Source organism: Dunckerocampus dactyliophorus, chromosome 8 (genome assembly GCF_027744805.1).
Source record: "Dunckerocampus dactyliophorus isolate RoL2022-P2 chromosome 8, RoL_Ddac_1.1, whole genome shotgun sequence".
In the NCBI taxonomy this organism is placed as follows: domain Eukaryota; kingdom Metazoa; phylum Chordata; class Actinopteri; order Syngnathiformes; family Syngnathidae; genus Dunckerocampus; species Dunckerocampus dactyliophorus.
The window spans coordinates 22,192,125-22,206,385 of NC_072826.1; the positions used below are offsets into that span (position 1 = coordinate 22,192,125).

The window sequence follows — 14,261 nt, forward strand, 5'->3', positions numbered from 1 at the left end:
ATGCCCAGAAAAAAGTTGTCCGACTTTTGAGGCAGAATGAAAAGGCAGATTTAGTGAAATGCTTACATAGTTCTGGGTGCCCTGGCTAACTTCCGTTTTCATTTCTCATGTGCCGTATATTGTTTTTTGACATTTGCAGTATTGGTCTTTTGGTTTTGATCTTGTAGCGATGCGATTGCTGCTTTTGTTATTTGAATTTGCCAGACGCATTTCTTTTATGGGGTTTACGGTTTGGAACATCTCTTTTCGGAGCGTTTGGATGTTTCTGCGCATATGCCTATATCGGCCACTGTACTCAATCTAACACTCACTGAGCGTCACATTCAACATACAGCTTCTCTCATGAATAATTAAATTTTTATTCAACTCATGGTATTTCAGTAAAATTTGTACAACAAATGCGCCAAAAAAAAAAAAAGAACAGTCAAATATTTACAGCAAGAGTGAAGGGGTGACGGGGGTGTGTGTGCAATTGCTCAAGTTGCAGGACAAAAACACCAGCATGAAATGATTTGTTAGTGGTTGTTGCATCTACACAGCAAAAAACAGAAAACTCAAAAGATCATTGGTCTTTGTTGAGATCCGTGGTCTTCTTGGTGGAGTTTTGGCGCACCCAAGGGTGAGTGAGAACTCCATGGATGGGCATTCTGTGTGCAGGGTTGTGCTTCAGCAGCCGAGAGATGAAATCTTTGGCTGCAGCACTGATGTTGGCTTGGGCGGGGTATGTGTACTCCACCTGGCGAGCAGAGACAGGAGGAACATGCAAGAAGGTAAACAAGAGCTAAAAGGAGGCTTGTAGTTTGAAGCCCTGAGAAATGGAAAAATTCTAAATCCAGTTTCATTTTGCGCTCAATTTAAGCGTGCTAAAATGTGTTCCAGAGCATCGACTCAACTAAATGCAGGGATAAACTACAGAAGAAAGCATGAACACAAACATGTTGGAAGGGGAGGTATGTGGTCACTTAGCATTTATTTCAGGGTGGGAAAGCAATTGTTAAATCACAATAAAAGACAGGACACTTTTCCTGCAGTAAAGAGGCTAGGATAAATGTTAACTTTCATAGTTTTACATTCATTAAACTGTAAATGATGAATGAAAGGGATAAATGAACATTTAAGGTTACTTTTACATTCACTGAATAATAACAACAGATTAGTATAGATTTTATGCAGACAATGAAAATGAACCCATTCTTCATTCACACACTGGTGGTGGTAATACTGTATCTTGCTCTGCAGATTTAGCTAGCTGACTATTTGATTAAAAGGAGGGAAGTTTACCTCTTGACATCTCAATGACCTGGGTAGGCTGCTGCATTATCCAATAGTAATCAAGTTTTGGTGTCTGACCCAGAAAATATAGGAAGGACAGCTGTCATTGGCTCTGGCCATCCGCATTGCAGTAGAAAATGGACGGATTAAAAAGCAGTTTTATATTTTGAATGTTATTTTTAAGGATTTCTGTAATGTTTTACTTTAAAATGTCAGCGGGAAAAAAATGTAAATAAATTTGATCGCGTTAAAAAATGTCTGCGAGCCAGATGCAGTCAACAAATGAGCCATAGGTTCCCTACCACTGTCCTAAAGGGATTATAAATCGGTGTAATAAAACAATACAAATACCAGGGGTGTCACGATACAAGACGATACACAAGATTGGGCCTATGAGAACGAGACAAGATTAACATTTTTAAGAAAAGAACAATGGAAAAAATATAAGAAACAAAAGACAATATAGGCCACAGAGTGGCCAAGTGGTTAGCAGTCAGAAGATCTGGGTTCAAATCTCTGTTTGGGCATCTGTGTGTGGAGTTCGCATGTTCTCTCTGTGCAAGCGTGGGTTTTCCCGGGGTACTCTGGTTTCTTCCCACATTCCAAAAACAAGCATGTTGGGTTAATTGGTGACAGGTATGAATGTGAGTGTAAAAGGTTGCCTGTCTACATGTGTCCGGCGATTGGCTGGCATACCCTGCCTCTCGCCTAAAGTCATTTGAGATAGGCTGCGGCATACCCCTGTGACACTAATGAGAATTAAGCAGCATAGAAAATTAAGTAAGTATTGCAATCTACTAATTTAATTTCTATTATTCTGCAGAGTGTGTGAACCCTCTTCCTGCCTGTTTGGAGATGAGGGAAACAGACACATGCACATTGCTATTTATTGAGCCTGGCAAAAATGATCAAGTTCATATTAATTTATTGTGTGATTAATTAATTAATTACTGTCCCAAGCCTAGTGCCCATGACAGAGAAATCTGGTCATCTTTTAATCTTGCGAGATCCTGTAACACCCCTAATACATACATACAGTACATTTACTCAACTGGAGAGAGTAGTCGGCATCTATTAGACTAGGTCAATGTCATGTTGTATCTTGTTTTTAAATAAACTATTAACTATGATAAGAAATAATATAAATCATAAAATGTACAATACTTCAGCTGTGTAGATGCTTGTCCAATGTAAAGGTGGTATTAGTCATAGTAAAAGGTAATTGCGGGACCATGGGGAAGATATCCAGCCATTAATGTGAGCACGGCATGGAGGCCACCATGGTATTCAGTTAAGTCCAACGATTACAGGTAAGACAATCCTTTCAGACCTTGACATTGTTTTTTTAACTGTCAGGGGGGCATGAGAGGCAGGGAGGACTTTCAATAGTAGTGCAGACCTGCCAGCATTTATGAATTTGTCGTACTCGGCATGTAATTTAACTCTTAAATACACTTGCATGCTTCACTGCTCTCCATTTTGTTGCACTTCTCTGGTTTCAGTTTCTAGTTCAATTGTAGAGTACAGATAAAAATAGATACGTTTCTCAATCATACTTCAAATCTGGGGGGGAAGGGAGGGAGGGAACAGAAAATAATTGAGAACTACTGCTGTAGATCAAGCTGAACATAACAGTAGGGGGCGATAAAAATCCTGATAGCCAACGTGTCTTAAATGAACATTGACGTTTGATTAGTTTGAATTGGTTGAGGAGGGAATGTGGGAGGAGTTGGCTTACAAAAAAAAAAACCCAAAAAAAAAACGATTAAATGGCTGAAAAATGGCGTAGAATTGAGTGAATGCTTCTCAGCAAGTGGATTAACTAACCTTCACAGACATATATGGAGTTCAGGTAAAGAATCTATGATCTAACTCGTAGGTGTTTTGGTTTGGTTTAATTTAGTTTATTTGAACATGAAGGTTACAATGGAATACATCTCATGAATCATTTTTTTCCCCACAGTTCCACATGTCCAAAAGGAGTAGGAAGAAGAGGTGTGGTTTCAAAATAATTGAGTGCATTGTCATTGCATTGACAAATTGTCATTTGTCACTGCTATTCATGCCTTACCTTGGATATCCTGCGATAAGTGTCCTCGTGGGATTTGGTCTCAAATGGGGGTTTTCCAACCAGGAACTCGTAGCAAAGCACACCGAGACTCCACAGGTCAACCTTCTCGTCATGAGTTCTTCCTTCAATCATTTCCGGGGGCAAATAATCCAGTGTTCCACATAAAGTCGACCTCCTGCACAAAGGCAGACAGTATGTTTCCGTAACAGTATATAATAATAATAATAATAATAATAATAATAATAATAATAATAATAAAAATATATATATATATACACACAAGTAAATACCTGGAGGAGGGCGCGTGAACAGACCAGCCAAAGTCAGCAATCTTCAGCTCTCCGGTGGCCCCCAGGAGAAGGTTCTCAGGTTTGATGTCCCTGTGGATCACCTTTCTGGAGTGGCAGTAGTTGAGGGCGTCCGCCAGCTCCATGATGTACTAGTTAGTGCAACACAGGGATCACAGCAAGGGTGCCTTTCTTTATCGTTTATTCACACAAACCCACCACAACTGTTCAAAGTGTGAAACGAGGCAAAACTAGACTTACTGTTGCACTTTGCGCTTCGGGAAAATGTCCGCAGCGCTGCAGCTCACTGAAGAGTTCGCCTTTGGGTGCATACTCCAGGATGAGATACACACGGCATTCGTCGTGGAAGTAGCCATACAGGCGCAGGATGTTGGGGTGCCTGTAGTGGAGCATTCAGGAAAAGCATAGAATAATCTTGTGATAGTACACATAGCGAAAATTACATTTTCATGCAGAAAGCGACGCCCTTGGTGGACCACCTTCATGTTTTGTCCTTAAAAGGTCTTCTGCTTTAAAGACATGCTAACAAAAATGTAACATAAGATATCCTCAAAGTTGAATAATCATTAGACAAAGGCACAATGTCCTCACATTATTAAAAAAAAGATGAACCCTCAGATGCAAAACAAAAGACCAATTATAAAACTATCTTGACAAGTGTTTGGAAAAAATAGTGATCGACCAGTTGAAAAATATTTGAGACAAAAATCACTTTGACATTTGAGTATGGTTTTAGGAAATTTTAAAACAATTTTAGTCAATCATTGGATATAAAAAAAATATATATCTAGTGTTGCTCTTTTTATGGATTTTTATGATTGGAAATACCGATGATATCAATGAGGTAGGTGATAAGTTTAATAACTACTTTGTAAATACTGGACCAAAACTGGAAGAAGAGATTCCAAAATTCTGGACAGCTGAGAAAAGGAATGAAACTAAACAGGAATCCTAATTCCATTTTAATCACTGATGTAACAAAAAAGAAAATCTCTGATATTGTCAATAATTGTAAACCAAAAACAACTGATTGTTATGGATACGATAAAAAGGGTCATTAACAAGATCGTAGAACTTTCCAAACAAATTTCCAAACAAAATGAAAACAGCTTAAGTAGTTCCCAATCTGGCTGCCGAGTGGTTAGCATGTTGGCCACACAGTCGGGAGATCGGGAAAATCTGGGTTTGAATCTCCATTGGGCATCTCTGAGTCGAGTTTGCATGCTATCTTTGTGCGTGCGTGGGTTTTCTCCAGGTACTCTGGTTTCCTCCCACATTCCAAAAACATGCATGTTAGGTTAATTGGCGACTCTAAATTGTCCATACGTATGAACGTGAGTGTGAATGATTGTCTATATGTGCCCCGTGACTGGCTGGCGACTAGTCCAGGGTGTACCCTGCCTCTCGCCCGAAGTCAGCTGGGATAGGTTCCAGCATACCCGCAACCCTAATGACGATAAGCAGCATAGAAAATAGATGGAATGACAAATATAAAAATTAGCTGATTTAGTAAATTTTCAAACAGCTAAAAATTATGCATAAAAGCAAACAACCAAGGAGAAATATGATCTGAGGGGAAAAAGTCAACTTGAAACACTAGAACAGCGCTAAAAACCCCACAGCATTTCAGTATGTGGAATCAAATTATGGAACGGATTGAGTAAGGAACTCAATGCACTGAGATGAGCCATTTTAAGAATGATGTTTGCAAAATACAAGGAAGAGAAGTCTTGAACTTGTGTTATGTCTATTTGTATTTATTTATTATTATTTATTAGGATTGTGAGAAAACCCTGATAACGCTGATACGTTACTTATCACTTTTGTATGTATTAAAAAGATCACATGAAATACAGGAAGTGAATAAATGTGTGGGGGGTAGGATTAAATAAACTTTGCTTCTTCCGACATGTGGAACTGCGAATTGTACTGTATTTTTTCCATTGTACTTTTCTTAAAACTGTTAAAATCTTGTCTTGTCCCCAGGAACCCAAACTCGTGCATCGTCTCGTGACACCCCTACTTTAGTTTTTATATGACAATGACAGTTGTTCACATTCACTTAAGCCTTTGAATTCTTAGCATGCCTTTTGATCTTGTACAATCTCGTCTGCAGAAACAGCTGGTTAACGCAGAGAAAAAACAAAGCAGTACAGATGGGAGTTTTGTCGTTTCATGGTCCTGTATGCAATTCCCATAAATTTATTTAATTTTGGTTGGTAACCACGAGACTCGCTCCAGAATTATCTATCAGCAGTGTACGGTCGCGACCATAATTACGAATAAAGAGGATATTTTAATATCTATCCAGATGTTAACGAGCTGGTTGATCAACATTTTATTGAAAGAACAACCTACCGTCAGCAAACAACTGTCCTCTTCTTTCCCTCAGAGCTCGGAAACGTCTTGTAACAGAAAACTTTATAACGTTGCTTGACGTCCTGCCCATGACTACCATCAACAAAATGTCTCCAGTCATTAAATACTCTTTACCATTGTGCTTTGAAGGTTGTTACTGGCTGTGCTCGCCTTTATGCACCACTGAACTGTACACCAAAGCTGACTGGCCGTCATTGAACACTCATTTGATGACTCTGATCTACAAGGGTCTCTTTGGCCTGCTTCCATAAAAGCTCTGTCCTGTGACACGTCTGTTCCTTGGGTTCGGACTGAATTGGGGGGGGCATTCAAGTTGCTGGCCCATCTGCATGGAATACTCTCCAGTCTGAACTGAAACTTCTGGATCGTGTTTCGTTCTTAGACGTTAAACAGGAATAAATGGGTCAGGACCTGGGTTTTTTGTCATTTTTCCTGTGATATCAACTACAGTGATCCCTCGTTTGCCGCGGTTAACTGGCTCCCGACGCAACTGTGATAAGGGAATTTCCGCGAAGTACGATTCCTTCTTAAAAATGGAATACGTTCATAGCTATGGCATACAAAACCTTCAACAGTTTAACATTAGAGCCCTCTAGACATAAAACAACAATCCTATTGTCACATTTACGTTCGTATTACCCAATATAGTAGTCAGCGAATATAAGCCATTTAAGGCATAAGATTCATGCTCATGTGTTACAATAAATGTCTCCCGACCATATGGACCGGAAGTGACATCAAGGGTTCAGAGCGTTCAAAGAGAGTTGGATTTGGGGCACAACAGTAGCCCGTATTATGATAATTGCCTCTTGTGAAGATAACTGAAACCTGCAACAAAACTCTGTTCCAGCAATCAAGTCCGGTGCTTGTCTCACCGAACAATTACTCACACCTAGTGACCAATGTAGACTACTACATTCACAATTTTAATGTGGCTTCTTAATTCCTTGTATAGTATAGGTATTTGTTCATTTAGCCATTTTTATGCTTGACAATGCTTAATTTGGGCAAAAAAAAGGTAATATTTGCATCAATATGCATAATTTTTGGATTTGGCTAAAACACCCTACAGCAGCGATTATGGTGGGTAGTGACCCAACAGTGGGTCGCACAGTAGTTTTCACTTTTTAAAAAAACAAAAAAACCCTGTAAAGACTAGCGGTGTCACAAGAGCGCCTTTCTTGTTCCGAATAAAATTTATTGCATTGGTTTCAGCATCTTGGCACTAGGTCGCCTTTATACCTGCTGGAGAAGAGTACATTATATCGAGATGATTGTCTCACTGCTCCAACTCACGTGTGTGTGGGGGGAATTACGCATGAACTGTTCGATTTAATAATGCCCAGTTTAAATCTGTTTGAACTAGGCAGAGGGGTCGGGTCATCTACAGAAGAAATGGACCTCGTATTATTAAACTTACCAGAAAAAAAAAAAAAGAAAAAAGTAAAATTTGTATATATTTTTTTAATTGGACTAGCTTGATGATCTTAAAAAAAGATGTTTCCCCTCTTATCCAGGTCCAAGGTGCTATCGTTCAAGGAAGAAGGCGGGATGTAATGCTTGCAACAAATTATAAACAAAGTGCCTTCAGGTAACATAACTGTTGCAAAAAGGCCCTTTAAATAAGATATTTAAGAAGGTTTAGTTTAAAAATTTTGTGTCAGACCTATAATAGCGTAGTTTAATAGCGGCACCACTAGTTGATTTTAAGATGAAAGCCGGGACATAACCTGGTCCCGACCAGGCTATGAGATTAGCCTAAGTTACCATGGCGATAAAGCTGCTTTAAAAGAGAGCTACCTTTGCTGAACACACAAATCCGGCTTTCAACTCAACACAGCTCGCTAACCCACTAAACTCGCTTCACAGAATACCTCCTTTGTCCTTACCTGAGGTGAGACTGAATCTCCACCTCTCTCCTCAGCTGGTGCTCCACACCCGCCTTCTCCAGCTGCTTCTTGAAGAGCACCTTCAGGGCCAGGATGAACTTGGTCTCTCGCTCTCTGGCCAGGTAAACGTTGCCAAATTTACCCTTGCCTAGCGGGCGACCAATTTCAAAGTTGTCCAGGCTCCACTGCTTCCTACATGATGGCAGGCAAACAAGTGTCAACAACAGCATAGGTAGATGGGACGTGCAGGAATTGTAAAGACGTACTTTGATGAAGTCTTGTCAGCAGAATCTTTCTTGGCTGGTTTGTCTTATTAAATACAAAAGCACATATTTTAGCAATAACATCCCACAAGCACACACCAATGACACATTTAAAGCGACCATACTGTGTTGCATCTGAGGTTTGGTCGGTCCCATTGCTGGTTTAGCAGATCCCACAGCAGGTTTTGTCACTGCTGGGTTCACCTTGGGCTCATTGATCTTCTGTTGGCTGCGCTGGAAACTAGGTTTGGGCTGGGCCGCGGGATTTGTGGTCGCAGGCTTGACATTCTCATCAGCAGAAGTGTGCTTGGCGGCAACGGAGACTTGAGGGACGGACTTGTGGCGGGTCATCGGCTGCACAATGCGCTGAGGTCCATTTGACACACCCAAAACCTGTGGTGGTTGTTGGGATGGTGGTACTAAAACCTTCGGAGCTGTCTGTGACCGGTGGGACACAGGGATTCGCATAGGGCCAGCATCTCCTAGCTGTAATTACAGGAAAATACAGTGAATACGCTGAATGATCAAACAAATACATTACATAGAAATACATTAGATACATTTCTCCTGTTCTTCCTCTGCTGAAAGCTGGGCGGTCAGCACAATCAGGTCCACCTGTGGCCTCCTGCCGTGGCCACCACACAGACTGCTTCTTATCTTAGTTTGTTCTACAACACCTTTGTACTCACACAGACTTACATACAGTCAAACCTGTCTTAGCGGCCACTGACAAATCCCCCGCAGAAAATTTACGTGTTGTAGACCCTGTGTATAGCGGTCACCTGTCTAACGCGGCCAGCGGCCACCCATTTTGTATCCCATATAGCGGCCAAAATGCCGACTCAAGCAGAAGCTTCATGCACGAAAAAGTTTCATTTTTTTAAAGCAATGAAGCAGTCGTGTGTACACTTTAATTACTGAGTCCTAGCTCAGTCACAATCATTCACAAGATCCACACAAACTGCCAGTTGTTCGACATAAAAAAAGACGTCTTATTTGGAGCTTGTTGCAGACAGTGACACCGTTTATTTCCTGGTGTGAGACAATGTGCACTGGTCAATACTGTAATGCCCCTTGTTGTGGGGAAGGAGAGACTCACGTCGCAGATGCACTTTATTAACAGCGATTTATTAACCTAGTAGTGCTTTACAACTTTTATCCGCAGTCTCACAGTGCCCTTTACTGGTCAACATGTAACAGTATAATTATATGTATCTGCAAAGACAACAATCTTCTAATCACAGACATGTTAATATGTGCGCGCACAAATTCAAAATGGCCTCCAACCTGTCTATAACGGCCACCTGTCTATAGCGGACACTTTTGCCGTTTCCCTTTAGTGGCCGCTATAGACAGGTTTGACTGTATTCACATTGCAGTATACACATTACTTTTATTTGATAAACATTCTTTTTTTCCATTTTTGTGTGGACCCCCATTTTTCTTGGTAGTTATTGAGCCATTGGTAAAAAACAGTCTTGGTCGCTTTTGAAGTTAGGATATACAGTAATTCTTCACCACTTAGCACTTTGAATTTCTCAGCTTCACGATCACGTTTTTTTAAACAAATACATTAATTACTAAATCATCGTGGTTTCATAGTTGAATATGGCCTAATAGTAGCCAAAAATATGCATATTTAAGCAAATTGTCTTTTTTTTGCCTAAATGAAGCATTTTCAAGCATAAAAATGGCTAAATTAACTAAAATACAAAAGGCATTCAGAAGAATCATTAAAAGATGTTGTGATGATGTGTATGTCACTAGGTGTCACTAATGTTACACTGATGAGACAATAGCCACTGTGGTTAACAGCACAGAATGTGTGTGTGTGCGTGCGTGTGTGCGTGTGTGTGTGTGTGTGTGGGGGGGGATAAAATAAACAAGGAACGCTCCCAATGTCTTCTTTTATTGTGTCTGCTACATTGGGTAATAGGAGTGTAAAGATGACTATAGGGCAGTTATTTCTTATTTAGAGGGCTCTAATGTTTAAAATCATATTTAGAAGTTCAACAGGTTTTCTATGCTCCAGTTACAAAAATATTAGATTTAATAAAAAAAAGGAATCCTACTTCGCGGAAATTCACTTGTCAAAATCTGGTCTGGAAACAACCGCAATAAACGAGGGAGTACTGTAGTATATTATATTGTATACCCATAGTTCCCTTTTGAGCCAAAGCAGAACATTTTACAAACTAGTAATTCCCAACTTTGTGTGGGCCATTTTTTCCCTAAATTTTATTTTATAGATAAGTTTGCCACTACAAGGGCTTGCGCCTCTGCCCCGCCATCTCTGTCCCCTGCTCTGCTGTTTTCGATCGGTATAAGCCAGTGACTGAAGTGGTTAGAAGACTTACTCCTTCCTATCAAGCCTTCAGGTTCCCCCCATTTAAACAGGATTTCCCTTGCGTAGGGCAGTTGGTTAATAGATGTTTAAATCAATTATCAGACTCTAAATTTTCCATAGGTATGAATGTGAGTGTGAAAAATTGTCTGTGTCCCGCAATTGGCTGGCGACCAGTCCAGGGTGTAGCCTGCCTCTCGCCCAAAGTCAGCTGGGATAGGCTCCAGCATTCCCCTGCCATCCTCGTGAGGACAAGTGCAGTGTTTCCTCTACATGTAATTGATGGTGGTAGTGTGCCACTACAAAATCAAAGCCGCCACACCTTAAGAATTAGAGTTTGTTAAAAAAAAATTTTTAAAAAGCAGTTTTAAGTAATATATTGTATGAATGGATATACACTATATGATATATAGATAGATGCATACAGCGCTCTCACCAACTTTGCCATTAAATTAACAGTTCTGCAATGTTCTTAGTTCATGCTCTGCTAGCTGTTGAAAAAAAGTTAGTCAAAAAAATGCTTTGTCCTAAAAAAGAAAAAATGCAGACGCAGTAGCGGCACGACACAGCGGCGGCAGTCCAACCTCCCATGCAGCCGACCACCACAGCTTCAAAAAAATCCTAGGGGAACCCTGAAGCGGCATAGAAAATGGATGGATGGATAACCATCCAATTAATCGACAACTATTTTGGTATTCGATTGTTTTTTTTCTTTTAAAATGTAACTATCCTGATTTCAGCCTCTCAAATATATACTTTTTAATTTCCTTAGTCATCCATGAACGCAGACCCACTATATTTATTTTTGAAACAAGATATTCACACACATCAGCCATGACTTTGGGGAAACAGTGATTTTTGCCTCTTTTCCAATATGTTGCGGGCCAAACCACTAACTGCATTTGGTTCATACTGATTTGGGCCTAACAGATTACAGTTAATCAACCAAGAAAAGAATTGTCAGTTGCAGCCCTAGCACATTAACACCAGTCTCAGACCTACCGACCTTGAACACATTTTATTGAGTACTTCAAACTACTTCAATTTAACCCCTCCTGCATGTCTTGATGACATTAAAAGGTGGGATGGTACATTTTTTAAATTAAAACAAGACTAAAGTGATGGGTTTGGACCCAGTGGCACACCCCTGTTGACTTGGGCCACTGAGCACTGCATGGAAAGCCAGGTTAGATAGTGATTGTAAACTAGACTGTCAAATTGGCACAGTGGTGAAGCTATTTTCACTTATAGCAGCTCGCAAAGGTTAAATGGCTGCACTCGATGCATGGCTTCATCACGTTACTGTAAGATTACAGTAAGACACTTTATTTTAAAGTGAGCCAATCTTCTGTCCCCCGTCTCCGGCTACAGGAAACATCCACTTCGCCCTCACCCCACTGGCTGTCTGTGCTTTTGAGAAGTCGTTTTACATTTTTTTTTTCGTTTTTAAATGGTCTTGCCCAACACTGCCATGCAAAACTCGGCACAACATTGGGTCAGCTGCTCTTGGCGGTATCGAAATCGAAGCGCAAGCTTTTGCATTTCTGCTCCCAAAATGGTGCGATGTAAAGCACTCGGTTTTCAAAGGTGGTTGTTTACAGGACTTTCGAAATAAAGTCGGCATGGTATCGTAAATTGACTTTCTTACCTTCACGTCATGCCTCTGGGCCTTCGGCTCGCTCAGTACTCTGAGCCTAGCATCAGTCTCCATATTCTAAAAAAAAGAACACCGACTTTTATTAGCGGTTAGCATCTGTTAGCAACATTAGCTTGCGTTCAAGGCCAACTACTAGCCTTGCAGAAAACGCTACAGCACAACACAGAAATGGCTAGTTTGGCGTTTTTGTAGCGTAACTTACCTAAATACAATATTGCACGGCGATGGCGAGCAACCACTCCCGAAAAGGTCGCTGACAAGTGAGGTGACGTTAGCCTAGCCTCACTAGCTGGCAGCTATCGTTTGAAAATGTTTACGGAGGCCGTACACGAGAGAAAAGTCAGGCAGATTTTAGACGTTTCTAAATGCAGATACTACCACTACCACTGGTCCGTTTTCATTTTGGTCTATAATAAAAAACAGACTATTAGGAAGCCTAGAATGAAGAGCCAAACGTCGCCGGTAGTCGCTTGTTTAATTTCAAACGTCCCTCGCTTCACAACCTTTAAACTCATTGCGCGCTGCGATTGGCTGAGATAATGTACTAACGCCTTTCCCATTGGCTGGAAGCAGTTTGAAACGTGACGTCATGATAGCTCGAATAGGTTCATTATATCTTATATTGAATATATCTTCCGTTTGTTATATTTAGACGATGTTTTTTTAAAGATATATTACATTGAGATAAGCCGAAACGTCATGAAAACTCTTCCACAACAGCAGGGAGCAGCAACGTTGATCTGATGAGGACAACATAAACTTTATGGCTATTTCTTGTGACAACAAACATAATGAAGAGGAGACATTAGTGTCATGATGAATATGTTTATTTTTTCGGAACGATAGCCTTCCATTCCAAACCTACCCAACCCATACTGCGCATGCGTACTTCGGACGTATGGTACGCCGTTGGTGACAAAATGCACAATGGACCACTATGCGTATGTGGTTAATCAATGTACTGTACTGTACTGTACAAACACTGAACTACCTCTCCACCGTGCCCCTAGTACGTATTCCAACTCTGCTTTCCAATCATAATTATATTTATGCTGTTAGAACTTTTGATCAATGTAACACATAAATGCAAGGGAGCAGTAACTGCTTCTCAGTTCACCAGCAAAGTACTACAATGTGGTAAAATGGCCTCAACGTCACATAGGTAAATGAAAGTAGATCGAGCCACCAGGGCAGTATCGACATTTTCAGATGTCTTCTGTGTTTATTCTAAAAAATGTCTGTAAATGTTTTGTTGTGTTGTTCAAGCCAAAGGGTGTGAGTGAGAGCCAATAGGTTTTGTTTTTGGTTACTTATTTTGCACTATGGACTTTATTTTGCTCACACAATTGTATGTAATAAAATGAAATTAGTAAATGATTTTCTAATTTTGCTGACATTGTCATTGTCTTATATTGTTGTATTATATGTCCTTTTGTATATTGATACATAATAATTGAGTTTGAGAATAAAATACCTTTCAATAGTGGAATGTGACGGCCAATAAATTAATATTTATTACTAAAAATAAGTAAACTAAATAAGATACAATACAAATACAGCAAACAAAAGTAATAAACACCTTATAAATACAAAGCAGGACAAAGTAGATCCTTGTCTTATCCCACCAGTAGATAGAGACCATCCTCTGTTGAGGAGTTACAGCGCTCAAACGTTTTTGCTTAATATCAAGGACACTTGAGGTAAAATAGGAGAAACTTTTTCCTTCTTTATTTTAGTTTTTTATTCTTTACAGTGTTATCAACGCTTAACAATTAACATACAAAATAATACTAAATCCTAATAAAATGAAAAAAAAACAACAACATAAACTGCAAGTGTGGGTAGAACCACAGATGACATCATTCATTACCATTCCACAAATCCATTAATTACCATTCCAGTAATTTGATTTAAAAAAAAAAAATCAGGTTATTTTTCATGACCATAAGAAACAACAGAAATTTGATTTAAAAGCAAATGGATATTTAACTGGAAGCATTTACACAATACAACATTTATATTAAATTGATATTTAACTGGAAGTATTTACACAATGCAACATTTATTTCAGTAGTGAC

General features: G+C 39.8%; 1 protein-coding gene across 1 annotated transcript; it reads right to left on the reverse strand.

Annotated features, from left to right (window-relative positions):
* Positions 1-4: 4 nt before the first annotated feature.
* On the reverse strand, positions 5-12,673 carry aurka (aurora kinase A). The gene is made up of 9 exons (XM_054785443.1): positions 12,386-12,673; positions 12,175-12,240; positions 8,308-8,668; positions 8,186-8,228; positions 7,920-8,111; positions 3,892-4,030; positions 3,634-3,782; positions 3,344-3,518; positions 5-736 (listed from the first exon to the last, which is right to left on the reverse strand). Exons 2-9 carry the CDS (start codon positions 12,235-12,237, stop codon positions 563-565), a joined length of 1,296 nt encoding a protein of 431 aa, XP_054641418.1. The 5' UTR covers positions 12,238-12,240; positions 12,386-12,673; the 3' UTR covers positions 5-562.
* Positions 12,674-14,261: the final 1,588 nt, after the last annotated feature.